Source organism: Aristolochia californica, unplaced genomic scaffold (genome assembly GCF_029961685.1).
Source record: "Aristolochia californica isolate CCGP_79_NKW_82.1479 unplaced genomic scaffold, dmAriCali1.0.hap1 SCAF_14, whole genome shotgun sequence".
In the NCBI taxonomy this organism is placed as follows: domain Eukaryota; kingdom Viridiplantae; phylum Streptophyta; class Magnoliopsida; order Piperales; family Aristolochiaceae; genus Aristolochia; species Aristolochia californica.
Genome location: NW_027181815.1, coordinates 4,030,941 through 4,058,395, shown reverse-complemented (window position 1 = coordinate 4,058,395; position 27,455 = coordinate 4,030,941). Strand labels below are relative to the sequence as shown.

General features: G+C 38.7%; 4 protein-coding genes across 7 annotated transcripts; 3 read left to right on the top strand and 1 right to left on the bottom strand.

Moving 5' to 3' along the window:
- The first annotated feature begins 725 nt into the window (after positions 1–725).
- On the top strand, positions 726–14,774 carry LOC137950581 (trafficking protein particle complex II-specific subunit 120 homolog). Of its 2 annotated transcripts, none has more exons than XM_068797135.1 (11): positions 726–1,274; positions 2,866–3,069; positions 3,190–3,372; positions 3,490–3,599; positions 5,336–5,395; positions 6,235–6,526; positions 6,692–6,984; positions 9,465–10,087; positions 10,242–10,451; positions 10,955–11,887; positions 14,180–14,774. In XM_068797135.1, exons 1-11 carry the CDS (start codon positions 864–866, stop codon positions 14,398–14,400), a joined length of 3,540 nt encoding a protein of 1,179 aa, XP_068653236.1. In that variant the 5' UTR covers positions 726–863; the 3' UTR covers positions 14,401–14,774. The 2 variants fall into 2 exon arrangements, with proteins under 2 accessions (XP_068653236.1, XP_068653235.1); XM_068797134.1 differs by having other exon boundaries at positions 10,203–10,451.
- Positions 14,775–15,201: 427 nt separating this feature from the next.
- Positions 15,202–17,162, top strand: LOC137950807 (pentatricopeptide repeat-containing protein At5g66520-like). Its single transcript, XM_068797433.1, has one exon. The coding sequence runs from the start codon at positions 15,205–15,207 to the stop codon at positions 17,101–17,103; it is 1,899 nt and encodes a 632-aa protein (XP_068653534.1). The 5' UTR covers positions 15,202–15,204; the 3' UTR covers positions 17,104–17,162.
- Positions 17,163–17,703: 541 nt separating this feature from the next.
- LOC137949781 (large ribosomal subunit protein uL23-like) lies at positions 17,704–19,903 on the bottom strand. Its single transcript, XM_068795965.1, has 4 exons — positions 19,809–19,903; positions 19,429–19,472; positions 18,109–18,475; positions 17,704–17,945 (listed from the first exon to the last, which is right to left on the bottom strand). The coding sequence occupies exons 2-4, from the start codon at positions 19,445–19,447 to the stop codon at positions 17,861–17,863; spliced, it is 471 nt and encodes a 156-aa protein (XP_068652066.1). The 5' UTR covers positions 19,448–19,472; positions 19,809–19,903; the 3' UTR covers positions 17,704–17,860.
- A 255-nt stretch (positions 19,904–20,158) lies between these two features.
- LOC137950869 (peptidyl-prolyl cis-trans isomerase CYP28, chloroplastic-like) lies at positions 20,159–27,421 on the top strand. Of its 3 annotated transcripts, none has more exons than XR_011112010.1 (3): positions 20,159–20,946; positions 26,571–26,864; positions 27,250–27,421. XR_011112010.1 is itself a non-coding variant. In XM_068797525.1 (3 exons), the coding sequence occupies exons 1-2, from the start codon at positions 20,214–20,216 to the stop codon at positions 26,777–26,779; spliced, it is 942 nt and encodes a 313-aa protein (XP_068653626.1). In that variant the 5' UTR covers positions 20,159–20,213; the 3' UTR covers positions 26,780–26,789; positions 27,250–27,421. The 3 variants fall into 3 exon arrangements, 1 of the variants encoding a protein (XP_068653626.1); XR_011112009.1 differs by having other exon boundaries at positions 26,571–26,986; XM_068797525.1 differs by having other exon boundaries at positions 26,571–26,789.
- The last annotated feature ends 34 nt before the right edge of the window (positions 27,422–27,455 follow it).

The window sequence follows — 27,455 nt, the reverse complement described above, 5'->3', positions numbered from 1 at the left end:
GAAACTTCGACCGTCGATACGGACCAAACTTCTAGACCATCTACTTATCTTGAACCGGAAGAACCAAAAAATGATGACAAAATTTCGACGGATCTGACTCCAGACCGTCCAATGAGGCTAGCTTTCCCATGATTGGATGGTTCCAAACTCGGCTGGAGTCATTGTAACTCGACTTGATCGAAAACCGAGTTCTTATGAAACAAAATAACTGATTAACAAAAATTTCTTTTATGAATTTATTGCATATTCAAATCTTTTCACACGGAAAAAAAATGTTATCAATTTGTTGATCCCTGTTTCATTGCTTTTCAAAGCAAAACTACATTGTTCCTCTGAAACGATGGCTTCTATTTTAAATGAAGAGAAAATTCCTCTGAAGAGAACAATGAGGAGATGAAAATGGGAAAAGAGGGAAACGGAGGGAAAAAAAATATAGATTGAAAAAAACCGAAGTGATTGGAAGATTTAAAAAAACGGAGTGGTTAGAAGAGAAATGGGAAGCTTTGCCAGCTTGAGTTCTTCGGCATGCAGTAGGGTTCGACAAATGAAGGTAATTGTCGATGGGTTAGACAGACCTGGCCTACCGGGGATCGTGAGTTTCGTTTTTACCAGCTTAAAATGGCTTCTATTAAGGCATTTTCGTCCTTCAATACTGTTATCTTAATCGGTAAAAATTCCTTTCTTTTGTGAAGGAAATTTTGATGGTCGGATCTTATTTCAAATACCGAAAATCGCAACAGGGCACAACATAGTTGGGTAACACAGTAGCCCCATCTGCTTTCTCCTTTTTAAACTTTCGTTACGCAAACTCTCTCCTGTCTTCTCCGAATCTCACCGGGAAATTTCCTCCACCGCGATCGGCGATGGAGCCGGACGTGAGCATGGAGAGCGGTTGCATGATCCGCGTTGCTGTACTACCTATAGGACATGTCCCACAGTCGCATCTGCGGGACTACATCTCCATGCTGGTCCGCCACTGCAAGATCGAGCTCTCCGCCATCAGTTCCTTTTACACGGAGCACCAGAAGAGCCCCTTCGCTCACCAGCCATGGGACACTGGCAGCCTTCGCTTCAAGTTTATGGTTGGCGGTTCTCCTCCTAGCCCCTGGGAGGATTTTCAGTCCAACAGGAAGATCCTAGCGGTCATTGGCCTCTGCCATTGTCCTTCTTCCCCCGACCTCGACCTCGTTGCCGACCAATTCGCCGCTGCGTGCAAGAGCTACACATCTGCTCTTGTTGAGCGATGCTTCGCCTTTACCCCAAACGACAATCAGGTTAGTTTATGGATGCTTCGTGATGCCACCTCCCTCTTTTTAACACATGCATTGTATTATCTATTTGTTTTCTCACATTTCCGTCCTTTGTTGAAATGAAATTGGTGTGCTTGGTGCACTCCATCTTAAACATTACGCTTTTGCATTAGTGTAGCAAGCCATGAGCCTTGTAGACTGCAAATTGACAAGAATTTTATTCTTTAGTGTCTGAGGGACATGTATTTCTTTTAGAGAGTTTGGTTATGGCATGGTGAGTCTCTGAGGTTTTTTAATTCAAAGTACACACATTCATGCCCTCCTAGAATTGTTTTTTTCTGTTTTTTCGAGGATAAGGGTTTATTTACATTACAAAGTACATCTACCTCTGCCGGACATAACTGCGTGTCTTCAAGTCATATAAAATGACAGATGTTGTCAAATTCAAATCAAAATGAGAATGACATTATAGCCAATGCATAGATCCTTGTTGATTCAAGTACTTGAGAATCAGGAGAATCAGGACAAGTAACATAACATCAGGAAAATGGTCAGAGTAAATACCCAACATCAAAACCTCATATATTCTTCATTCTCTAGATGCATACTTGTCATCATTCTTGTATTGTATTAAGTGTTTGATTGTCATCACTGTCCTATTTTAATTTGTCCTAAAATCCAACTTTGGTGGATAAAGTACCAAATGGTTAGGAATGTGTTTTGAATCTCACTTTGGTCCTGACAATGGAGGATTGTCACAGCCAGCAATGAATTTTTCCTGTCATCATTAAATACTATTTTTTCGGTCATTTAATTTTTATTGGGCTGCAATGAGAACTATTCAAAATCCATGAATTGGATGCTTAAGTTTCTTTTTGTTTCTAATTTGAAAATTTGTGGTAATGCATAAAATGTTCACTGCTGTTGAATAAGACAACACCTGAGTTTTGACATTAAGTAGGGCAGACTCCTCCCAAAATGACTGGTACAAATTAGGAGCTATCTTCTCAACATAAGCACAAGTTCTGTCCAAGCATAAACCAATGTTGGATTTTTGTAAAGATGGAATTTTTTAAAGAAAAAGAAGAATGCAAGGGGTCCCTGAGGGGAAATAGACAGCAACTGGACAAAGTTAGCCAGCTTAGGGTAGGACTAGTGGAGCCACTAGGTAGAACTAGGGGGTAGAACTAAAATAGTCTTACACCCTAAGGTGTTATTGGAGGAGCAAGAGAGTTGACCACATGATTGGCCTCATGAGCAATGCACTCCCATGAAATAGTTAGCCGAGTGGCATGTCCATGTCCATGATCTTCTAAAACAAATGGTGTAGGTGCCTTGTTGGGGGATGGGGGGACCTGAAACCCAGTTGATGACACATGAGGGGTTGTCTTCAATGGAACTTTTACCCAGCAATAGAGAATATCAGTGTACTTAAATCCTACCATTTTGTTGTCCTCATATGAAGGTGGTTTTCCTGGGATACCTCTTTCTTGGGCACTAGGGAAATTGATTTTTTACTTTCTATTATAAATTCTTTTACTCTTCATCTTTATTTTTTCTGACAAGGACCAATTTGATTGTCACTAGTTCTTTTTCCCTTCTGTTTTCTTGACAGCTTGTTGATGGTGGTAAGAAGGGGAACCTAACTTTATTTCCCCCAGCAGATAGGCAAACACAGGAGTTTCATTTGCACACAATGATGCAAGATATCGCTGCTTCGTTGTTGATGGAATTTGAGAAATGGGTCCTCCGTGCAGAATCTGCAGGCACAATTTTAAAGACACCATTGGATTCTCAAGCCAGTCTCAACTCAGAGGAGGTTTTGATCTTTAGGTGTTCTAAGAATTTGGGCAATTGGCTTCAGTTCTTTTTGAATATGAGAAAAAGTTCCTAAAAGCTGTGTAGCTACTGAAATTTATTGTTTTTCCATGTACTGCAGGTGATCAAGGCCAAGAAACGGAGGCTTGGTCGAGCCCAAAAAACAATAGGAGATTACTGCTTGTTGGCTGGTTCCCCAATCGATGCTATCTCTCATTATTCTACAGCAATAGAGCTTGCCAGGTTAACAGGAGATGTCTTTTGGCATGCTGGTGCTCTGGAGGGTAGTGTCTGTGCCTTACTGGTGAGTGTATTTATTGATATGACTTTCCTCTTTGATTACCAAATACTTAAAATTGTTCTATTTTCTCAACCCATGGTTTTGTTCTGTGTGTGTTTCTCTGTTCATTTTTGTGAACAGATAGACCAAGTAGGTCAGATGGATCCAATTCTAGGGGAAGAGGTGAAGTATCGTTATTATACCGTCATTCAACTCTACAGAAGATCATTTGTCCAAGATAGTACTCAAAGGTTATTGATGAAACAATTTTCTTCGTTTCTTCTGTTCTTTGGGTGTTGTTGCTGATTGTGTGGTACTTTTGAAATTAGGCTTGTGGACCTTTTATTTAAGAAATTGAAGCAATTCATCTTGTGGAGGAATTCAACAAAGTCTCTTCATGCATAAAAGCTTTCTAAACTACGGAAACCTCTGTAGACATAGGACTGAACATATTTTTTTTTCTTGTTTTAAAAAGAAATGGTTATTAAAGTCTTATATTCCAGTTGCTCCTGTAAGTTGACCCAAAAGCATCATGATCAAGGGGATGGATTTGGTGTGTCATATACATCAGGCCAAAGATAGTCAATGGTTGATCATATCCTTTTATTTATTGCCTTAAAGATTGTGCATTTTGTACCATCTGATATAAATGTTTTAGGTACTAAACATGTAATTTGAATTTTCTCCAATGAGTGTAATTTTGGAATGCCAGCCCATTCATGAGGAATCGGAAAGTATCAAGGTTTAAAATGATTGTTGCTACCAAATAAAACTTCTTGATTTGGTTCTTAAGTTACAAGTTCAAAAAGAAACTTTGCCTTTATATTACACAACCATATCCAGAGATGATTAGTGAAATTATGATTTTGATTAGAATTGAAAGGCAAATTACCTATGTGACTCTTATCTTTTTTTTTTATTTTTTATTTTTTATGAAAGTGAACTTTTTTCTAGCTGAAGCAAGAAAGAAACAACAAAAGAAAGCCTAAGCAGAGGAATCTCCTGTAACAACGAGGGATTGGAGGTAAACTCCTTGCTTAGTTAATGAGTCAGCTAAAGAATTAGCTGATTTCGGTACATGAGACAAAGTACAATCCAAGGGTCTTACAATATTAATAATTTCATGGAAAACATGCCAATGAAAATGAGGAGCACCATCTGATAACAACTTTGGAGTTGCCTTCAATAATAAGTTTGCTATCCCAATTCAGTAAATGATTGTGGAAGAAAAGGATACCATGGAGGAGGGCATGAGATCGGTGAGGTCGAATCTGAAATTCCATGAGGACTGAGTAGGACAACAGGATAAAGCTTTCCATGAGCTGGAGGGACCCACTCTTCCATGGAGATTGGCCAAGAAGGGCAGGGCCGAATATTTGACAATGAGGCGCCAATTTTCTCTATTCAGGATTCCACTGGTATCAGTGAATTCTGATCTTGTATGAATCTAGGCGGTCACCATTCTGGTTATCTGAAATTGAACATCTTCTGAGGCAGAAAATTTACCGCTGAAATGCCTATTCTTCCTTTCAATCCATGGTCCCCACGGAATGTGAGTAATACACACTGAGAGGAGATCTTTTCCCAGGCTAGGAAGGTGACATCCCCTGCTCGTTTGACTAAGCATAAGGAGGTTGTCAATGTATAACTCTATCATTGAGTCATTCTTTAAAACTAAAAAAGAAGACTCAACTATTATGATGGTATTAAGCACAAATACCCTGCTCATTTAGAGATTAATTAGACAATAAAAAAAGATTCGTATTTTAGTGATAAATCATGACTATTCAAATCTATGGAGGTCCATAAACATTTTTTTAACAAGTGATTTTTTATTTTTTTGTGGGGATGGGGGTTGGGTCGGTTTGTTGCTGGTCCTAAACCTGCATCTTTGTTTCCTTTACAGCCAACCCTATTTTTTCTATCACGATTTGAATCCCTTCTATTTCTATCAAATAATATCTATATTTTGGTTCTTTGTTTGCAGAGTATCAACAGTGAGCTTTGAACTTGAAGCTGCTTTAAAGTTGGCTAGATTTCTTTGCAGGTAGAACTGAAAAACATGTTTTGTTATGTTGGTTTGTGTCACTTGAGAAAGCTGATGGTCTATATAATCAGATAGTTAATGAGGAAATAAATCATGTCACTATGTTCTACTACTTTTACTTTTACCATTTAGAATAACATATATGTATATACATATCTATAAAGTAAATCAATTTTTAAGTTATTCAATTCAAATTTGATAGTTAAATTGAAATTGGGTGTGGGTGCACCTAAGCTTATGTAGACTTAGGTCCATACTCCTTTTTTCCTACAATATATATAATATATACCAACATGCATGCTTGCATAGTTTTGTATTTGTTGTGTAGTAGTCATCGACTCATCACAAGCAATGACATTTAGTGTGAGAGGGGAAGGTGTTCACTTCTCAATGAAAATGATTAGAGTTCAGTTTAATTGATAATAGTTCTAATTTCTAGCTGCCCTAAGAATCTTATTGCCTACTAATATTTTTAAATTGGGTCCAAGTCATTTTGGGATAGGGCCTTGGACCCAATTTAACATGGTATTAGAGCAGTAACGCAAGTCTTGGGCAAAAACTGCCTCTCTTCCAGAAATTCATTTTCTCTTCTATTTTCTCCCAAATCACCTATTTTTCAAATATTATGTAGTTTGAGCATGGATTTTATGCTATTTCAGATTTAAACATGGTAATGTTCCAGATTTTGAGAGCATATATGGACCCATTGCTCCATGAGAATCTGACATTTGTGGATTGCTTCCTCTCCAGAGCTCAGGACTCATTTTTCTACCTGCATAAGTCTTTAATTGTAAGCATTTTCTTTTGTGTTATTAATGTTCCCGTTTTTCCCTTTTCAGGCCAGAGATGGCTAAGGAGGTGGCAGAGTTGTTGATGGGTGCTGCTGATGGTGCGAAATCTTTGATAGATGCTAGTGACTGTCTTATATTATATGTGGAAATAGCTCGCCTATTTGGGACTCTGGGTTACCAGCGCAAGGCTGCATTTTTCTCGAGGCAGGTTGCATTATTGTATTTACAGCAAGAAAACTTTTGTGCTGCCATTAGTGCTATGCAAGTATTGGCCATGACGTCAAAGGCTTACCGTGTACAAAGTCGGGGAACTAGTGCCAAGTCTCATGGTTCTCCTAATGTTAGTATATATGAGGTTTACTTTCTTTTTTTTTTTCTTTTTTTTATATAGAACTCTTTGTATATTAAGGCTAGCTGATAGCTCTCACTTCATTTTCTGCATTTAGTGGTGGCAGTAATTTATACTGACAAGCAAGTTCTTTTAATTCTTGGTTTTTTTCTGTAGGAACAAGGACCAAGACAAACTAATTATGGAAAAATGCACCCTCCTTCAGTAGTACAATTGTTTGAGTCACAGTGGAGCACCATACAGATGGTTGTTTTAAGAGAAATTCTCTTGTCCTCTATCCGTGCCAGAGATGCTCTTGCCGCATGGAGTGCAGCAGCTCGACTACTTAGATCATACTACCCTCTCATTACCCCTGCTGGCCAAAGTGGCCTTGCTAGTGCACTTACAAATTCTGCTGAGAGGCTTCCATCTGGGACTCGTTGTGCTGATCCAGCTCTTCCTTTTGTTAGGTATACATCTAATCATACTTTATTTTACTTGACTTGTTTGCAGTGAGCTTCCACTCTATTGTTCTCTGAGGTTAGCTGGGACGACTATTTTTCTATCTTCTTGAAACAAGTTATTTAATTAGCAAAAGTAAATTTAGGATGAAGCTTTATGATGAATTACGTGTTGAGTGAGTTTGAGATGCAAAATCTATAGCAAATTCAAAAACATAAAAAAGAATGCTTTTATGATGTCATCATGAATACCTATTCAAAGTTGCTGATTGCATTATGTGTAGCCACAACCCAAGCTGGCAAACTTTGGTATAGGTTTCTTTTTGTTCCTGTTTCTTAGTCTGAGCCTTTAAGGAGTATTATTTTATTATTCATTCATTACATTGTACTACTATTGTCACCCATAAAACAGAAGTGAGAAGTGTTTTAGTTTAGAAATTGTTTTCCTTTCCAACTATTGAGTATTTTTGCTACAATCTTCTGTGGCTCTTGGCCACAGATGACTTTTTCTTCTTCTTCTTTTTAATATTTTTGGAAGTTTATGATATAACTTTTTTTATTCTTCTTTTTAATCTTTTCGGAAGTTTATAACTTTGTATTTTCTTCTCTTAAATCTTTTTAGGAGTTTGGGTTACACTTCTGTGGCTCTCTACCAACAGATAATTTTTCTTTTTCTTCATTTTAATGTTTTGGGAGTTTCTTTTACATCAGAAGGCAGCTACAGAAATTCATGAGGCTTGATTGTAGGGCCCATTGTGAACCTTGGAAACTGGATATGGTTGTTGAGCCAACGGCTGAAACAATTGTTTACTTATTGTTTCTTATATCAACTATTTTGAGTTGTTGGTAGTTTCCTGAAATGTGAGCAATTATGTTCCTTTTGTAGTAGGAGTCTAGTTAGAAAAAAAATTTCAAGGGTTTTCACATACAGAAGGTACTTATAACCACTAGTCTTTCTGCAATTTTTGGATTAAAAAAAAAAGCTTTCTGCAATTTGACTGAAACCTGCTGAAGTGTTTCTTCAGCTGTAGTTGCTTATTCTACTTTTACCTTTTTTTAGTGCTGATTCTACACAAACATTTGTGGTAGTGATTGTGCATCAAAGGAGCAACTATAGGATGGCCTAAAAGTTGACCTACATTCATTTGGTTGCAATCAGTCCTTGCCGCAAAGTAAAAGTCTTGCTCAAGATTTTATTTATTTATTTATTTGATAAAGATGTATTAATAAAACGAAAGAGAACAAAATTTTACAAAATTTGGGGGAGCATATCACTCAAGATTTTATTTATGCAGCCACCATGAATTGGTGAACACTTTTCACCACCTATACCTTGATAGGATCCATGTTTGGTTTCTCTGCCCATTGTTTGTAAGTTCTTCTTCACTATTACTCAGGTCCTTCTGGAAGTATTGAATGCCATGAAGATGTCATTCATTCTTTTATTTGAATGTTGATCAAATTATGGATTCATTTACTTGATTTCATTGGAAAAAGGTCTACAAAGGGCTAATGCTAATGCAAAATGGCCAAAGCAGGAGAAGATCCTTCAATATTTTACAAATGAATGTATTTCTTGGGTTCCATTTCTTTAGTACTGGCATGGACAAGCGTAACTTTTGAAGCATGATTAGATTGAGAAGAAGTGAGACAAAGGATGGAAAAGAAGCCAAAATAAGGGTCCTAACCTAACACACTTATTTTTTTTTTTTCTCAGGTCTAACAGGCCCATAACCTCCAATGTGGATTATTAAGAAGCTGTTCAAACTTCTCTATATTTTTTAATCATAATTTGTTTTTGTTAAACCATTTTTCAATGAAATAGTTTTGACCATTTTGATTACAGGAGTGCTAAGGTTTAGACTTCTGTTGTTTCCTGCTTAGAAGAAATTCCTCATAAATGATAAGAGAACCTCTATCTTGATCTCTCACTCATTTAAAATTAGCCACTGGAAATTTTCTGTCTGGGTGTTTTGGTTGAAGTTCAGTACAAAGGCTGGTGGTTTGCTTATTACTATTCTGTCTGAATGAGTTCCTGTCTGGGATATCTTCTCAGGAGCCCAAGCTGCGCCGTTTGAATTCTATTTGTTCTTTTGGCCATTTCTGGCTAAAGCTTCTTGTCATTATGTGATGTTATTTTCTCTTAGAACAAGAACAGTGACTCTCTGTTTCCTGAAACTTAGTTATCTCCACCTGGTTGATTACAAAACTCAAGTTGCAGTATTTGTGGTTTATAAGAACTTGCTACTGTGGTTCGGTACTTTAATGTGGTTGCCACATGCAAAGTATTGACCCCATGTGTTCACAAAGCCTGCTTTCTTTCTCAACAAGAAGCAATTTTCAGTTATATGTTAAATCCTAAACCCTAAACATTTAACATATTCAGTGCATGTTTCCATGTCACTTATGCAGAAATGGTGGAAAATTATAACTGAATTATTGCATGAGGAGTACATAACACTGCTTTGCCCTTTCCTGTCTAATTTCAGATTACACTCCTTTCCTGTTCATCTGTCCCAAGTGGACATAATAAAGCGCAAACCAAATAAAGAAGACTGGTGGATAGGGTCTGCTCCTTCAGGACCTTTCATCTACACACCTTTTAGTAAAGGAGAGCCGAATGACAGCAATAAACAGGATCTGATCTGGATTGTGGGGGAGCCTGTCCAAGTCCTGGTGGAATTGGCAAACCCTTGTGGATTTGATCTATTTGTTGATAGTATCTATCTATCTGTTCATTCTGGAAACATTGATGCATTCCCTATAAGTGTGAGTCTACCTCCCAATTCTGCAAAGGTGATCCCGTTGTCTGGAATTCCCACATCTGTTGGCACAGTGACAATACCTGGATGCACTGTCCACTGTTTTGGCGTTATCACAGAGCACCTCTTTCGAGATGTTAATAACTTGCTCCTTGGAGCGGCACAGGGTTTGGTACTTTCAGACCCATTCAGATCTTGTGGATCCCTCAAGTTTAGGAATGTGCAAACACCAAATATATCTGTGGTGCCACCTCTGCCTTTGTTGGTCTCTCATGTGGTGGGAGGGGATGGAGCTACAATTCTGTATGAAGGCGAGATTCGAGATGTGTGGATAAGTCTGGCCAATGCAGGTTTTATCCCACTTTCAGTTTTTTTTTCTTTTTTTTCTTGGATGCTCTTTGTACTTCTCACTTTGTTCTTTGTCTCCCTTGGGAGCTTTCTTATGTTATCTCGAAAAAAAAGCAGGTTCCGTTCCAGTTGAGCAAGCACATATTTCACTTTCAGGGAAAAATCAAGACTCTGTTATTTCTGTTGCGTCTGAAACTTTAAAATCAGCTCTACCTTTGAAGCCAGGGGCTGAGGTTTTGCTCCCTGTTACGATAAAAGCGTGGAAGTTATCACCAGCAGAGTTGGATAATGCTAGCAAGCTAGGTGGAAGTGTGGGGAGGATATCCAAGGATGGGAGTAGTCCGCTTTTGGTTATTCATTATGCAGGTGGTTTTGTCTGTTTTGATTATTCATATTGTTCTTTTAATGCTGTGCATTGTGTACAAGAATTTTGTTTAAAATCTCAATTTGTTGGGCAAGTGAGCAGTGCTCTGAAGTTTGCTAGGAGAAATTTCTATGGGGCATAAATCTTTTAAGAAATCCACATGTCATGTTGATGTGTGTTAATTGCCCTCCAAAACAGTCTCAGAAACACAGTATCAATGACTGCTGTTTTTCCAGATTATATAGTGTGTTTGTATCATTTGATGATTAGTATCCAATCTGATGATAGACATTAAACATTGGTAATCTTTCTTGTAGACCAAGTAGAGACATGTTTTCTTGCCTTTTCTGTTTATTTTGACTTGGATCACATTGAGTCCAATCATGTCATATAGCTCTGCTGCTTTCATTGTGTTTGGTTCCATGATGATATTATTAATTTTCTTAAACAAATGGATAATCATTTTGATTGATGTACACAACATGATTTTGTTTTCTTTTTGCAGGGCCTTTGGAACACTCTGAAGTGCATGAAATAGGTCAATCCATTGTACCCCCAGGAAGGCGCTTAGTGGTTCCACTGGAAGTCTGTGTTGCACAAGGCTTGTCATTTGTGAAGGCTGGCTTGCTCTCCATGGAGATTCCAGCCCATGTTAGTGAAAAACTCCCCAAACCGGTTGATGTTGAATGTGGTTCTATGGGAGCTGCATCTTATGAAAATAAAACTGATAGCTTGGTGAAGATTGATCCATACAGAGGCAGCTGGGGCCTGCGACTTCTTGAACTTGAGTTGACAAATCCTACAGATGTTGTTTTTGAGATTAATGTGTCTGTCCAACTGGAAAATACCAAGACTGAAGCTTCATATATTAGCTATCCCAAGACTAGAATAGATAGGGATTACTCTGCGAGGGTGCTCATACCCTTGGAGCACTTTAAGTTACCTGTTCTTGATGGGTCCTTCTTTTCCAAGGAGAATCACATGGATGAGAATGTGGGAGGTAAAAGTTTTGGCCTGGCTGACAAGAGCACCAAGGCTGAGCTGAACGCTTCAATTAAAAATCTGATTTCAAGAATAAAAGTCACATGGCAATCAGGGCGGAATAGCACAGGAGAACTGAATATCAAAGATGCAATTCTAACAGCTTTACAAGCATCAGCAGTAGATATATTACTTCCAGATCCTCTAACTTTTGGCTTCAGGCTTTCAAGGGAGGTTAGCACCCCATCAGAAAATGATATTCAGGAAGATTCTAGCACTGAAAAGGAAACATTAAGTCAGGGCAAGGGGTCGATATTCGCACATGAGATAACTCCAATGGAAGTCCTTGTTCGAAATAATACTAAGGAGAAGATCAGAATGACACTTAGTGTCAGTTGCAGAGATGTTGCTGGCGAGAATTGTGTTGAGGGTAAAAAAGGAACTGTGCTATGGGCTGGTAAGTTTACTTTATGTAACTATCTCCATTGAGAAAAGTTATCATTTTTCTGTTGTTTTTTCTGTTTTTCTTTGGTTTCTGAGTTATTTTGGAAGGTTTTTGTTTTTTTGTTTTGGAGAATAATGAGAATGAGAAATCATTAAAGGGGCTCAAGTACATGACCAGGTACAAAACATTGACGGCACAGATCCTACGAGTACAAGAAAGCCCAATATGAAAAATAACAAATCATAAGGATACCATATAAGAACACTATGAAACTAAGCTGTAATCCAATCATAAAGGGGGAGAGCTGATGGTAGCGTGATGCTGGTGAGAAGCTCCTTCCCTTGTAAGTGTCCTACACTGTTTGCACATCTAGGTTTGTGCTGCTATGTGATGATCAAGGATGAACTAAAACACATAAAAAATCTTCCTAGGGAGCTTTCCTCCATAAGACCCAAGAGATAACAACAGCCGAGGCCCCCTCCCTGAGTCCCTAAGATACAATATAAGGTGGTTCATTTTACCACAATACTTGGAGCACTCAATTGTACTGGCTTAATTTGGCTCATTTTACCACAATACTTAATGGAGCACTCAATTGTACTGGTTTAATTTGGGTTGGTCAGACCATTTTGGTGGAGATTATATTGAGCTCTCGTACAAATGATCGCTTTCTGTTCAAGTCTCACAAAATGGGTATTTGGTGTATATGTGTGTAACTAATATTCAAGAAAAATCTAAGAAATGAGAGAAATCCGAGTAGCTGTAAATGGTAGGACTAAGAGGTCACAGCTCACTTGAGTCTTTGAGATCTTAATTCTTCAGTTCTAGCCAAAAAAGGGTCTTGGAGATTTAAGATCTAAGTTGAAACTAAAAATTTTCAGTTATGCTACAGAGAATAAGAATTAGAGAGGACATGTGGTAAGATGTACTTGTGAAGAGAGACATCGTACTGGACTTCTGGTGGGTCTGACAGTTGCAAAAACAAAAGAGAAGAAAAGTGGATTGAGCCTCAAGGTCTATGACGAAATTGGGAATTGGAGAGAAGGATTCTTTATGTGGATTCTTGTGATTCGGTTTCATGGGTGCATGGATTATCTTCTATGTGTGTGCATGTATGTGTCTGTGACAATTAGCTGAGAAAAATGGAAAGCAGATAATTTGTGGTCTTTTCTTTTAAGGAACCTGAAAGCCACCTTTGTCAAAGTAGTCATAAAACCTTCTTAAAGATTGACAACATCAAGCACAGTCGTGGTCACAGATCTTTTGTTTTGTAACCGTAGATAGGTATTAGGCAATCAATTGTGTTATTTTTATCCATAACTTAGTGCTTTTCTTTATAAATCTAAAACAGCTGCTACTATTTGAGAGTTTTAATATTTACAGAAGGTAGATCACCCTGGAATGTGAAAAGCAGTTGAAGTACCAAGTTGACCTACTTTCCGTTTTGAAATGTTAATATTTTTTCTTATAGTGATGAGACTATGGGAAGTGTGAGGCTATGCTGTTTTTATGGTCTACGTCATGTTCAGTTTGCTCCATAATTTTACTATGGAAAATATCACTTAGCAAGAGTACTTCATTCTCTCCAAACAGACAGTTATGGAAAAAATTTCTTACCCCTACATGATCTAGTTTTCACACAGTTTAGTAACTTCCTTATGTAGGGAAATGAAAAAGAAAAAAGGGTAAGTCCCCGACTCTCCTGTCGAATGAGATCCAACCAATTTAAAACTGAATAATGAATGTTCTTAAGCTTGACTTTTAGTTTGGAAATTATCTAGTGGTTCCTGCAGCACAACCTAAAACAGTCAGTTTGGTTTTGAAGAAAAAAGAAAGCATTTCTTTGTTACTTGGACTAAACCTCATATTGTACAGCACCATATAGAGTGAATTCTATTCTTCCACTTTTATATCTAGTAAGGCTTCTGAGTGGAGGTCAAAATTTTCAGTTCCATTAGGAGTGATCATGATCTTTTTTTCTGTTTACAGATGCTGGTTCTATATTTCTAGTTACATAAGTATATGAGGAACTTGTTTATATATAGATATATGTGTGTGTGTATGTATATAGAGGGCTGATCCAATACGAAAAATCATTTGGTGCGAAACATACGAAACGGCTATCTCAGTTGTCCGATCATGATCAATAGCTATCTCATCAGACGGCCGAGATAACCGTTTCGTATGTTTCGTACCAAATGGTTTTTCGTATTGGATCAGCCTTATATGTATATATATCAAAACTTGATGTTATCTTTTTTGCATGACTCTTTCTTGATCATCTGTGTCATAATTTTCTCCCAGGTGTTCTAAGTGGTATCTGCGTGGAGGTACCTCCTCTTCAAGAAATTGCTCACTCCTTTTCACTTTATTTTCTGGTGCCTGGTGAGTACACTTTAGTTGGTGCAGCTGTCATAGATGATCCTAATGACATTCTGAGAGCCCGTGCAAGGACCGATTCATCAGAAGATCCAATATTCTGTCGTGGGTCGCCTTTCCAAGTTCGTGTCCTTGGAACTGTATAATGGCCCCCTTTCCCACCATGTGAGTACTATATCAAATTTCTGAGGCACCGGATCCTCCCCATCCAGACTATTGGAAGATTTTTCTGCAGATTTGTGTCTGTATATAGATTGTAAGAGCAGCAAGTCTTTGCATTCCTTCCATTTTCTAAATGTTGTAGCTCTGATCAGATTTATGTACAGTCAAAATACCCAAGGGGAGATTTTCTCCTCGCAAGGACACTTGGTAGGTACTTAGTCTTCCAAATGATTGGTTTATCTTCTTCATGATAAACACTTCAGTTCTGACTTGCATCTTCTTTCTGAAGTTGTGTTTTCGGTTAATTGGATGTTTGTACAATTTATGATTAATGCTGATTTGACTGTACGTTGCTCAATGGTTCAGAAACCGTAATTCTATGGTGTATGTCCATGACACCCATTGGTTCCCTCAAGGTGCATTCTGTCGTTTGTTCGCAGAAAAAATGAGCATCAAGTGCTGAGAGTTGAGACCTCCGTCCAGCGGCAGCTGCAAAATGGTTCTAGCAACTAAAACGTATCCATTGATTGTAAAGGTAGTACAACAGGTTTCCGTCATCTCTGCGAAAGGATTCTCACACCCTAAGGTGTGGGCACCTTAGATCGATTGTAAACTCGAGCTGATTTGAGTATTCGAATCAATCAAAACTCAAACATGCCGCCCCCCTCCCGGTTTTAATGCACTTCCGAAAGGATTACAATATCAGGAGTTTCGCTTCGTCGATCGATACGGCTGCATTTTGATTGTTATAGTCGGTTTGCAACCCAACCCACCCATGTCAAAAAGCGATGTCCATTTTGCTATTCGAAAACCTGACTTGCGCTTTATCCACATTGTCACCTGGACGTGGCTACCCCTTGTCAGTCTCTCAAATATTGAAGAAATGTTCCACCGTTTCCCAACTCAAACAATTACATGCTCAGCTGACAGTGAACTCTTCTGACAGTTCTTTGCCTTCTTCTCTCTCTGGTTCTCTCATTCGCGCCTATGCTTCACTGGGGGGTGTCGCTTATGCAGCCATCCTATTCGATCGCTTCCCTTCTGTGCCTTCCATCCTCTTATGGAATTTAATGATTCAAAGCTACTCCAAAACAACCATTCCACAACAATCCCTGCGTCTCTTCCAAAAATTGCTTCTTGTCGGAGTGGCCGCAGATGACTACACATTCACATTCGTGATCACTGCTTGTTCACGATGCGGTTCTTTTAAATCCGGCCAATGTCTCCATGGATTGGTTAGGAAAAATGGTTTCGTGTCTAATCAATTCGTTGGCAATGCCCTTGTTAGCTTCTATTCGTTTTTTTCCGGATCGAGTGATGCGCAAAAACTGTTCGATGAGATGCCTCACCGGGATGTCATCTCATGGACTAGTCTTATACGTGGATACGTGAATGCTGGGGATTTGGGTGCGGCGAAAGCATTATTCAAAGAGATGGCAGAGCCAAATGATGTTACATGGGCAGTCATAATTGCCGGTTATGTTAGTCACCAAAGGTATAACGATGCACTTGGGTGTTTCCAGGATTTGCTGCAGCACCATCCAAAGGTGAAGCCTAATGAAGCGATTTTTGTGTGCGTTTTATCAGCTTGTGCTCATCTGGGAGCTTTGGACCAAGGGAGGTGGGTGCATGCTTACATTGACAAGATCCAGTTCAGAAAGAGCTCCAACATTTGTACTGGTCTTATCGATATGTACGCTAAGTGTGGGAGGATAGATTCTGCAAAGGAAATCTTCTATAAGTTTCACCATAAGGACATTCTCACCTGGACTAGCATGATCTCAGGCCTTAGCATGCATGGACATGGCCAAGATGCTCTTCAGCTTTTCAGCCAGATGGTATCTCTAGGCATTAAACCAGATAACGTCACACTTCTGGGTGTTCTAAATGGGTGCAGCCATTCTGGTCTGATGGACGAGGGATCCCGCGTCTTTAAGAACATGAGCCAGTTATGGGGAGTTGTACCTAAGATTGAGCACTATGGGTGTTTCGTTGATCTTCTCAGTCGTGGAGGCTGCCTAGAAAAAGCATTTGCAATTGTTAAAACCATGCCAATGGATCCAGACATAGTTATTTGGAGGTCTCTGCTTAGTGCCTGTAGAATTCATGGAAATGTCGGTCTCGGTGAGCAAATAGTGAATCATATTGCTCAAATGGATTCCAAAAGTCGCATTGGGGGGCACACTCTCCTATCAAACTTGTATGCATCCATGGGTCGGTGGGATAAGGTTGCTAAAGTGAGGAAGGCTATGGAAGGGAGTAGAATTGACTGGGCTCCCGGTTGTAGTTGTATTGAGATCAATGGGGTTGTTCATGAATTCCTTTCAGCGGATAGATACCATCCTCTCATTGAGGAGATAAGGAAAAAGTTGATTGAGGTTCTGAGAAGGGTGAGTGGAGAAGCTTCATACGTCGCTAACACAAGACCTGTTTTATTTGATTTGGTAGAGGAGGAGAAAGAGCAAGCAGTTGCTTGGCACAGCGAGAAATTAGCTTTGGCCTTTGGGCTGATGAGCACCGAGGAAGGAACTCCCATCAGGATTACTAAAAATTTGAGGATATGCGACGATTGTCACACAGCTATGAAGAGCATTTCACAAGTTTATAAGAGAGAAATCATTGTAAGAGATCGATCTCGTTTCCATACTTTCGAAGATGGCAGCTGTATATGTCAGGATTACTGGTAGATAGAGAACAATGAAAACCCTAAATGTAATTTAAATTGTACCTCTCTACACTTGCCCAAATTTTAAATGAACGAATTACTAGATAAACAAGTATTTTGTTTTCCTACAGCTTCCCCTTGCTGTTCCTCTGATTCATACTGTTCTCTATCTTTTTTTCTACTGTTTGTATGTAATGGATTATAAAACTTCTTCAAGCCAAGGCAAAATCATTTTCCCTAACGCCTGTTTCGCTGCAAATTCCACCAAATTCTAAAACGTAAGAGATCTGGACACAGTTTACATCGACCCATATAATTATGAACTCTGCAAACCTCAGCTGAACTTTCCAATCAACTTAAATCAAATCCATCCAGGTTTCGACGTCTCGAAGAGCTACGTGAAGCCTCTTCATCTCTACGACCAAGAATCGACTAGGTTTCAGGTATTTTTTTTTTAACTCGTTCCCCTTCAAAGCGTAACAAAGCGTAATAAGAGGACTCTTCCTCTTTTTCATAAGGAGATTCTGAAAATCGTCAACGACTATTCAAACTTGTTCCGAACAACTATTAGTGAATAAGGACAGCTGAATCCAGACAAACACAAGGCTTCATGTCAATAGTATGTCGCACAGAATGTCTTCTCAGCTCATATTACGTTTGGTAACAAGTCTAATTTCAACAAACCTGAATGCATTATCCACTTAACTAGAACAAAATTCGGACAGGCTACTCACAATAAAAAGACAGAAGTTTCTTAAATCAACAAAGTGGTCGTGAATTTAGATGATACCAATCTTGTTTGCCACGTCCAACGCATCGTAGTCTGGTGTCAAACGCACATAAGCCTTCTTCGTGCCGTCGGGCCTGATAATAAAGAAAACATGATTAAGATTCATAAAAAGTGAGAAAACTTAACTAAGTGAGACAAAAGGTGTAAATGTTATTTTAACGCTATTTAAATTAAAACCTAAAATTGTCAGTCATAGTTCCATATTGTCTCGGAAATGGCAACAGCGGGAGAGTTCACCTGATCAAAGTGTTCACTTTTTTGGTCTGGATGTCATACATCTTCCTCACTGCATCCTTAATCTTCTTCTTGTCAGCACGAATATCAACAATGAAGACCAAAGTGTTGTTGTCTTCAATTTTCTTCATGGCCGATTCCGTAGTCAAGGGATATTTGAGTATTTGGTACTGGTCAAGTTTGTTCCTTGGTGGAGCACTAATACGGGGATATTTGGGGTTTCTCGGTTTCCTTAGAGTCTTTGGCCTGTGAAATGTGACCGAAGTTCGAATCTTCTTGGTCCTTTTCTTCAAAGTTGAAGCACCTGACTTCACAGCCTTGGCTGCCTTCAAGGCCTGAGCCTTTGGATCATTCTTCTTTGCTGGAGTAGCTGCACATGGCAAATTTTTAGATGTTAAGAATTTACAACTCATATCATACAAGAGAGTATACAGAAGAGCTTTTTGGTTGAAACCACATCCTTAAACCTGATTAAGTCAGAGAAGATAACCAGAAAAGAATGACCAATTCTGTTACAAGTATGACAATATGAATACGAAAGTGGAACTTCGACCATATTTCTAAGCTTCAATAGTTTCACTCTGACAAGGTACGTCCAGCAAAATCACCCTGACAGAAATCGAGATTCACCACTAAGGTGTAATTACTTTGTCCTCAAGTGGAATCTTTTCCACCAGCTCCAGTCGAGGGCAACTATCATCAATTTTTAGTAAACTAAAATGCCTACAGGTGCAAAGGCCTACAGCTGCTGCCAATTATGATGGATAAAAGTTACAAATGAATATATTTTCTTGTATTTGTGGCGGATAAAACCCAACAATAATCTACTAAGAACATAAATGTAAAGCTATTAATTTATAAATAGCCAAAACTAAAAAAAAGGCCAAATTATTAACTTAAAGATATATGCACAACTGCTATGAAGCCTTTTCTCCCTAGCCATTAAAATAAAAAAGGATTATCATATTTTACATAGTTGAACATAGAGCATTCAGATTTATTCAACAGTATAAAAAATGAATGAAAAGTTATATTAAAAGAAGTGGGTAATAACCTTCAAACTGAGCTCAAGCAAACAGTTCAGGTTTCACTCAAATGGAAAACATTAGATTCAATATCTAGACATATAATCATTCTACTTGATGTTGCTATCGACCATCAAAACCTAGTACGAGTTCTTTAATAATGACTACCATATACAATAATCTAACTGAGTGAGAGAAAGACATAAAAACAGGTATATCAGATCTAAATAAAGATAAAAAACAGAAGTAAACATCTTCAAAAGATGAAAAAAATTCCAGGTAAAGTCAAGGATAGTACCTTTAGTAGGGGGTGCCATTTGGTACCAGTAGAGGTCTCACGACCTATAGAAATGACACAAGATAGAACATCAAGCCGATAAATGACCACAGAAATTTTACATTCATGGAGAGGAAAATTTGAGCTATATCTAATACAATGCTGCAGAAAGAAACAAAAAGGGGCTAAAGTGAACAACACCCACTTAAACTCGAGGGATGTGAAAACTAAGAGAAGTGAACAACTTCATATAGTCGCAACAACAAAAAATCTTTTCGAATCAATAAAAGACTAGAAGAAACATAAAATCCAGAACAAACGGAGAAACGACATCATAATTGATAATGGAGGATAATGGGAGACTTAAGAAGTTTAGCAGACAATGGTAGCTGAGGAGTAACCTTAACGCGGCTCCTTCTCCTTCCCGCCGCGCCTTCTACGACTACTCTTCGAGCGAGAAAACACTAGGGTTTCGGATACGGAAACTCGCGGAGTTAAATATCTCGTACCGAATGGGCCGTGTATTACAGAATGACCAAGGCCTAAAATGCTTCGGAGAATCCTCAAGCTGTATGGGCCTTTGAATTGACTACAGCCCAAAAAGCCGAAACGGACCTAAAACAACCCCTCAAACCATGATTATTTATTTATTGGAAGTCCTTATAAATTGTACTTATCATGATTAACTGACAAACATCGAACCTCCAGAAGAGTTTTGAAAAATTTTCGTGGCTACCAACGTCCCTCTCTCGGTCTCTCTCATCTTCTCTGTCAAAATCAGCCATGTCACAGGCAATACTGCCTCCATGGGCTCATCTTCCCTCTCTCCCCTTCCGCTTTCTCTCAGCCCCTGCCGCCCCAGAATTTCGGCCTTATCCCAATACCCTAAACCTTCACTCCTTAATCGCCGCTCTCTCCTCTTCCTCTCTACCTCCCTCAGCATCCCGACCCCCCTCTCCCTCTCGGAGGAACCCGCCGCCACCGCTCCGACGCCACCGGCAGACTCAACCCCTCCGCCACCGGACATTACCATAACTGACCGCGTCTTCCTCGACTTCAGCATCTGTCCCAACTACTTCCGCTCTGACCGGACCCTTGCCGATGACCCCACTACCTGTCTGGAGTCCCAGCCACTCGGCCGGCTTGTCTTGGGCCTCTACGGTAAGTCGGTGCCTATCACCGTTGCCAATTTCAAGTCCATGTGCACTGGCTCAGCCGGGTCTTCTTACCGCGGAACTCTGGTTCACAAGATTTTCCCGGGCCAGTATTTTGTCGCGGGCAAGCAGGGGAGGAGGGATAAAGGGGAGGTGCGACCCCCCAAAAATTTGGTCAGTAATTCGGAGACTGTCGATTCGAAGGCTTTTCTCTTGAAGCATTTAAGGGCAGGGACTGTCTCACTTTGTTTATCGGAGAATGATGATGAGGAGGGTATAAAGTTGGATCCGAATTATAGGAACGTCGAGTTCTTGATTACCACTGGACCTGGACCGTGTCCGCAGCTGGATAGCCAGAATATAGTCTTTGGAACTGTGCTGGAAGGTTGGTGGGTTGAAATAGATTATTAGAATTGAAATAGAGGGTAGTGTACTTCATGTTTTCTTTTATCTATCAAATATTTTTGAAATTTTTTTCATATTTGAGCTGACATGTGACTTAGAATTCATCTCGGGTATTCTATTACAGGAAATTAACTGATCTAGATCATTTCTAACACTAGTTCCATGTGGAAATCATTTGAGCATCATTGGGGGTATGGGATCCTTGAGAGTGTAATGCATTATGACTAGTCATGGGTCAGGCATCATTGATCCTTGTTGGGAGACTTATTGAGGAATCCCAATATCTATCAAATATTTTTGGAATTTTTTTCATATTTAAGCTGACATGTGATTTCGAGTTCGTCTTGGACATCCTATTACAGGAAATTAAGTTAACAAGATAATTTCTAGTTCCATATGGAAACCTTTTGAGCATCATCGAAGGTTTGGAATGGTGTGGCTCCTTGAGAGTGTAGTGCATTGTGACTTGTCATAACTAAGGCATAATTGCTCCTTGTTTGGGGGCTCATTGGGGAATCCGATTTTGAGCTTGGATGTCTTGCTAAATTTCTATAGGTAACTCTAAATTAGCCTAGGATTCTAGGGTCACTAAACAATAGGGGTTTTGTAAGTGATGGTTGCAAGTATGAAAGATATAAGAAAACAGACAAGCTGAAAGGAAAAAGGTTATGTGCATTCTGATAGTGTAAACTAGAAACTAGTAATCCAACGATAGGGACTGTCTTGAGTGTAAAAAAAACTGATGAAAGTAGGATGTATCAAGTAAATGAACCAGCTATTAGCATCACGGCAGTGAAAGAGAAAGTTCGGAAACAATAATCTGAACTTGATCAGTATCATGTGCTCCATCTGAATAAAAACCAAAAGCTACCCAGCTTGGAGTACTCATAAATCAAGGAAATGAATGTGAAATTTCTCTTAATAATTTGAATTGTAACAACAGAATCATATTCTCCTTCTTGCAGCTAGATAGAGCAGAGTTTTTAAGTGAATCCAACTCAAAACTGGACATTCAACAACAGAGAAAATTATTCTAATCCAGAAATTCATTGCATCAGATTTTCTATGGAGGAGTTCTATAAATCTTAATTAAACTGTAAGAGAAGTTTCTAACTATTGTTGGGAGTAGCAAGAGAATCAACACTCCAAAAAACAAAAAACAAAAACAAAAAAATGTTGGGAGTGAAAAAGAAATTCTCACTTTTTAAATTCAGCCTTGTCAGCTCTTAGTTTACTAGACAAAAAACTCTCATCACGACCTTAAGTGCTTTTTGAAATTTGAGTGTTTTGCTTCCAGACAAGCTAACATAAGCTTGGAAAGTAAGTCAAACAATCCAAGTGGTCAAAGGACTCCTATCAAGGTAGGATTTAGAAGTAGCATCATACTCTGACTATGGTTTCAGTTTTCATAGGTATTCTCTGACATTTATCTATAATCTCAGAAGGCAATGCATGTACATACCATCCATTGGTTGTCAAGAGTTTCCCTGAATGTTATATATAGCACTAATATTTTCCCTTTCTTTGACCCCATTGGCCATTGTAAGTCTTTGTTTAGAGCAGCTAGCTATTAAAAATCATTATTAGTATTTAATAAAAGCAATATATTTTACATAGTTAAGCATGTATGGGGGTATGATACCCTATATCTCTGATTTGCAATAACCTTGTCCTCCTCCATGGTGATAGGATTTGTCTCACCATAACTCCTTATTCCCTGTTCAGTCAAGCCAACCACCTCATCTAATCCATGATATTCTTGGAGCTGGCCAGTCCATGGGCATGATCCCTTACTGCTGAAAATAGGGTTAGAAGTATAAATTGTACTTCAGAGTTCATTCTGTCTGGGCTCCTCTATACTACTGCATTAATGCATGGTGTGCAATATTACATTTTATGGGATGGTTGTGTCTGTAATCCAAAGAGGTACAGTTTGATGAAGTCACTGTGGTAACTTCTGTTTACTATAAGCACTGCAGCTTTCTGATGCTTCATTTTTTCATATACTACAGTCATGGGTTTTGTTTTGACTTTTAAGAGGTCAATATTAAACTAAAATTTCAATGTGGATATTGTGAGTCATATTCTGTGGACTTCTTACCTCGTGGATGTTATGTACCAACTAAGGTTATTGGTGCCCTAGATTAATTTTCATATGGTCAAATCACAATGAAAGAGTAAATAGCTAACTCCATTTTAGTCGTTAAAAGAAGGGATTGCACTTCTTCAATTTCTATATGCTTTAGATATGAAATATAATCTTTGATTGGCCGATGAACTAACATTATTTGAGAGACACCACGATGCTTTTATACATTTACCAAGTTGCCATATTTCAGTTTATTGTGCTCAGTGTTTTTTCGGTGTTTTTTTTTTTTGGGTATATTTATCAAGTTGCCATATTTTTTTGGGAAGCAAGGATTTGCAGTGAAAATGAGTGTGCTTGTGGATTAGAGCAAATGTTTTTTGAAGCCATCCATGGTTGTAGAAAGATCGTTGAAGTTTAACACTAGTAATTTTAGAAGAAGTTAGTTGTTGAATTTGGCAAGTCTGAAACAAGTGATCTGGAAGTAATTTTGTTTGGGAAGCAAGGATTTGCAGTAAAAGTGAGTTTGCTTGTGGAACAGAGCAAATTTTTTGTTGATAAGCCAACATATGACTCTCAAAAATTTTGTATTGAAATTCTGGACTGTAAGAATGTGTTGCTTCTCTGTAAATCAGAGAGGAGGGCGAAGGTTCCACCACCCCTGCCCCTCTCTCCATTGCCAGCAGGCAAAAATTATTGAAATGAAAATCAGCGAAATGTATAAGAGAGAGAGAAACCCTTTAGAAAGAGGGCTACAAAGGATCGGAACCGGATTTGATCCAAAACAGAATCTAAATTATGGGATCAAATTTTACATCTCATATCTTTCGGATCCATAACGGATATCCGGATTCAAAATAAATGATTCTGTATCCAAAAATGGAATGCATAGGTCTTGATCCAGTAAGTATCTGGATCCATATCCAAAAAATCCCTCCACTTCCTATAAGAAAATCCCCGCCTACGCCCCCACCCCCCCCCCCCCGAGACTTCAATCTTGTTGCGTTTTCACCTCCTCTTATTCTCTGTTATTTAAAAAACTTCAAACCCTAATTTCGAGAAATTTTCTCCCCAGAACAAAACCACCTTTTGGTGTTTTGTCATTGTCGACTAAATCTTCTAAGAACAGAAGATTAAATCACTGAGGTGAGATCAATCTTCTCATTTCTTCATGAAACTGGGAGTTTCATTTGCATAAATAAACCCTTCTACTTTTTTAACCGCTTCAATGCTGCTCTCAACAATACATTACCCCATCCCTGCCTTAATCAATTGGGTTCTATAGTTCCATGAAAGATTATTGGATTAAGTTGAGGTAGAAGATACACATGTTAAGATTCCAGCTCAGGCAACCTTTCTCGCGATGGAGGCAGGACCAGGGTCCACGGAAAAATTAGAGCTTTTCTTTGTCTTCTTGTAAGTTTCTTGCGCGTTTGAGTTTTCTTTCAAAGATTTTTGCAGATAGCTCTCTGATTCTTTCTCACCTTTTTGGGGGTGAACCTAAGAGTAGAGAATCATTTCTTGAAAGTAGTTGAAGACAAAGGTGGATGAATCTAAGAGCTTGCATAAGAGCTCCCAAGACATGGAAGGCTCAAGATACTCAACTAGATCACACCTCAAGTTTTGATTTTCTGTTCATGCTGCTTTCTCTTTTTTGGGTGAGGAGAATCATGATCGAGATCTGCAACAAGTTGGATTTTGGCTCGAAGAATCGTAAAATGGAAAAGAAAACTAAGAAATGAAGAGGCTTGCAATGAGTTGGATTTGGTCTCAAAGATTGGGAAAGGTGGAGAAGACAACAGGGAATTAGAGAGGAATTTTAGTCAATTTGCAATTTATAGTCATTTACCTAAATTTTTATTTTATTTTTATTATGATGGCTTTTTGGATCGAATTTTATTGGAATCATGATATTATCCGATGGATTGAACTCGGATATCTTTCTTTGGATACTTTTTTCGGATTTTCAAACATCCAATATCTTCAAATGGACTGGATCTGGAATTTCAATCTTCGGATCAATCCAGTCCGTTTACAGCTCTATTTCGGCTTCATTTCTGCCCTAGAAACTCTTTTCAGAGACAACCTTCTCTTGTATATGCACCTTCAATCAAAACAACCTCCTCTGTTCCAACATTGAGCTTCTTTGTCCTCTTGACTAGGGTTTCCAAGCTGCATAATTGCCATCACCGACGTGGTAAGATGGTGGGCCTGGAGGAGCTACTATTGTTGTTGCCAAAAGACAGAGAAGGGGGCAATCACTCCCTTCCTCTCCTGTCGCACAAGGGGAATTTTCCTTTATGCCATTTGTAACCTTGTTGACTGGTCGGGTCACTCTGTTTCTGGTTTAATCAGAAAATCCTGTTGGATCAGCTGAGTTTTTGAGTTATATGTTCCGAACTGAAAATCAGTTCAACCGTCGGTCCCGTTTTTATAACAAATGAATCGGTGAAGATTTCCTTTGTCTTTTATTTTTTGGACAGTATAACTGAGATAACAATATAAAATCTGACCAGGTCTGGTTCATCCAAGTTTAATACCGGTTGAATTGATGCTGATGTCATAATGATGTCAGTATTTTTTCTAAAATATAAAAATTAAGGGAATTTCTTCTCTAAGTCTGCAACTTACATAGGGAGAGGGCTTCGGCCACAAGAGAAGGGCCCCCACCCTTCGCTCCGCTATACAGAAGCTCCGCACCTTGGTAGGGGAGGACAACAACCATCCTCTCCCACTGTAGTTTCAGAGACAGGCGAAGGGAGCAAAGGGATTTACCGCCCTCCCTGCCTTTGTACAATGTTAGGGAAGGCTTTCCCGTCCGTGCAGTCAAAGAGGGGAGCTGAAAGACCAGTCCAACTTGAACCAGATTGCACACAGTTTGCTGGTTAAACCACGAAAACCGGCTGGCTTGGTCAGTTTTTCACCCTCCCCAGGTTTCTGTATATATTGACCTGGGCAAGGAAACGGGACATGGATCGGTTGAACCCGTTTCAACTGGCTGGTTCGGTCTGGGTTTTATAACACTGAGCTGAAGATAGTTAGTTTATATTACATGGAAATGTACTTCTTTTTTCCTTGAGCCTTTTTCCGTTTTTCTATCTTTAATGCTGGTTTGTGGATCTAGTATTACGTTTTGGCTTCTATGTTCAAGTTCCTTAACAGTTAATTAAAAACCTCATACATGGGGCATAGTTTTCTCAGTTCTAGATTTATAATCTGTTTTATACTTACTGGTTCTGCCTGTGGCATTATTACTGGGTGGTTGTCATTCTTGTTTGTGCTGTCAGGGTGTTCTACAAGGTTAACTTTAGATTATCTCAATGTCCAAGAATTCTAGTTAGCTTTATTGCTTCTAAAGTTTCTAGGATTATTATAACTTGACTGAGAAATTGAAGAATGAAAGTAGACTCAGATTACAATACCAATAATACAATATTTTACTGAAGAACTCGTCAACTCAGTAAATTTTTGTTAATAGACTCACAGGGTTCCACATTTATTGATTCACTTGGTTTCAGGTTTGGATGTTGTGACAACCATTGCCACCATTCCAACTTACAAACCAGCTGAGCGAATTCGTCAATTCAATGATTTAGCTGAGTTCTTTGGTGATGAGAGAGCTCAAAATGCCCGTGCAATATGGGATCGGCCTTTGAAAACGATATACATCAGCGATTGTGGAGAACTGAAAGTGGCGAAGCCTTCACTCTCTCCTTCTTTGCCTTAGTGCTACTGTGGTACATACCACTCTAAAGTTTGTGCATTTTCCATTCGAGTTCTGGTTGCCAACATCGAACCCTCTTTGCATGGAAGTATGTTTTTTCTTCCAATCAAAAGTGATTTGAGCCATCATTCATAGTTTTTTGTATCAAGTTGCAGTCAATCATTTGAAACTAATTGGCCTAAAGCTTCCTGTTCTATTGTGCATTTCTGGGTAATGTTTTTACTTGTACTCCATTCTCATTTCATTTTGTCTTATCAGATTTATGATCCATACAGATTAAAAAATTTGCTCACCTCTTGAGTTTCATGAGAAACTAAGTTCCATTAAAGAGATTCATTCATTCTCCTTAGGGTCTGTTTGGAGTTCCATTACAGATTTATGATCAGATTCTCTTTTTCCCTAACTATTTTTGGGAATAATAATTGTCAAAATTTTTATTTGCTTTTGTTTTTTTTTATGGTGTTCCAAAACAGGGGTAATCCAACCGCCATGCAGACTGCAAATCTGAAAAGAAAATTTTCCCACGCCGCTGGTGAAGATCTGTAATCAGCGTGTCTATGTTGAACATTAGATGATATATTTTTTGAAATGGTGTAGGTGATAGAAAACCAAAAGAAAATCTTTCAGGAAGGTAATTAGGTTCGAGGAAGCAAGAATTTCTATTATCAACTCTGATACT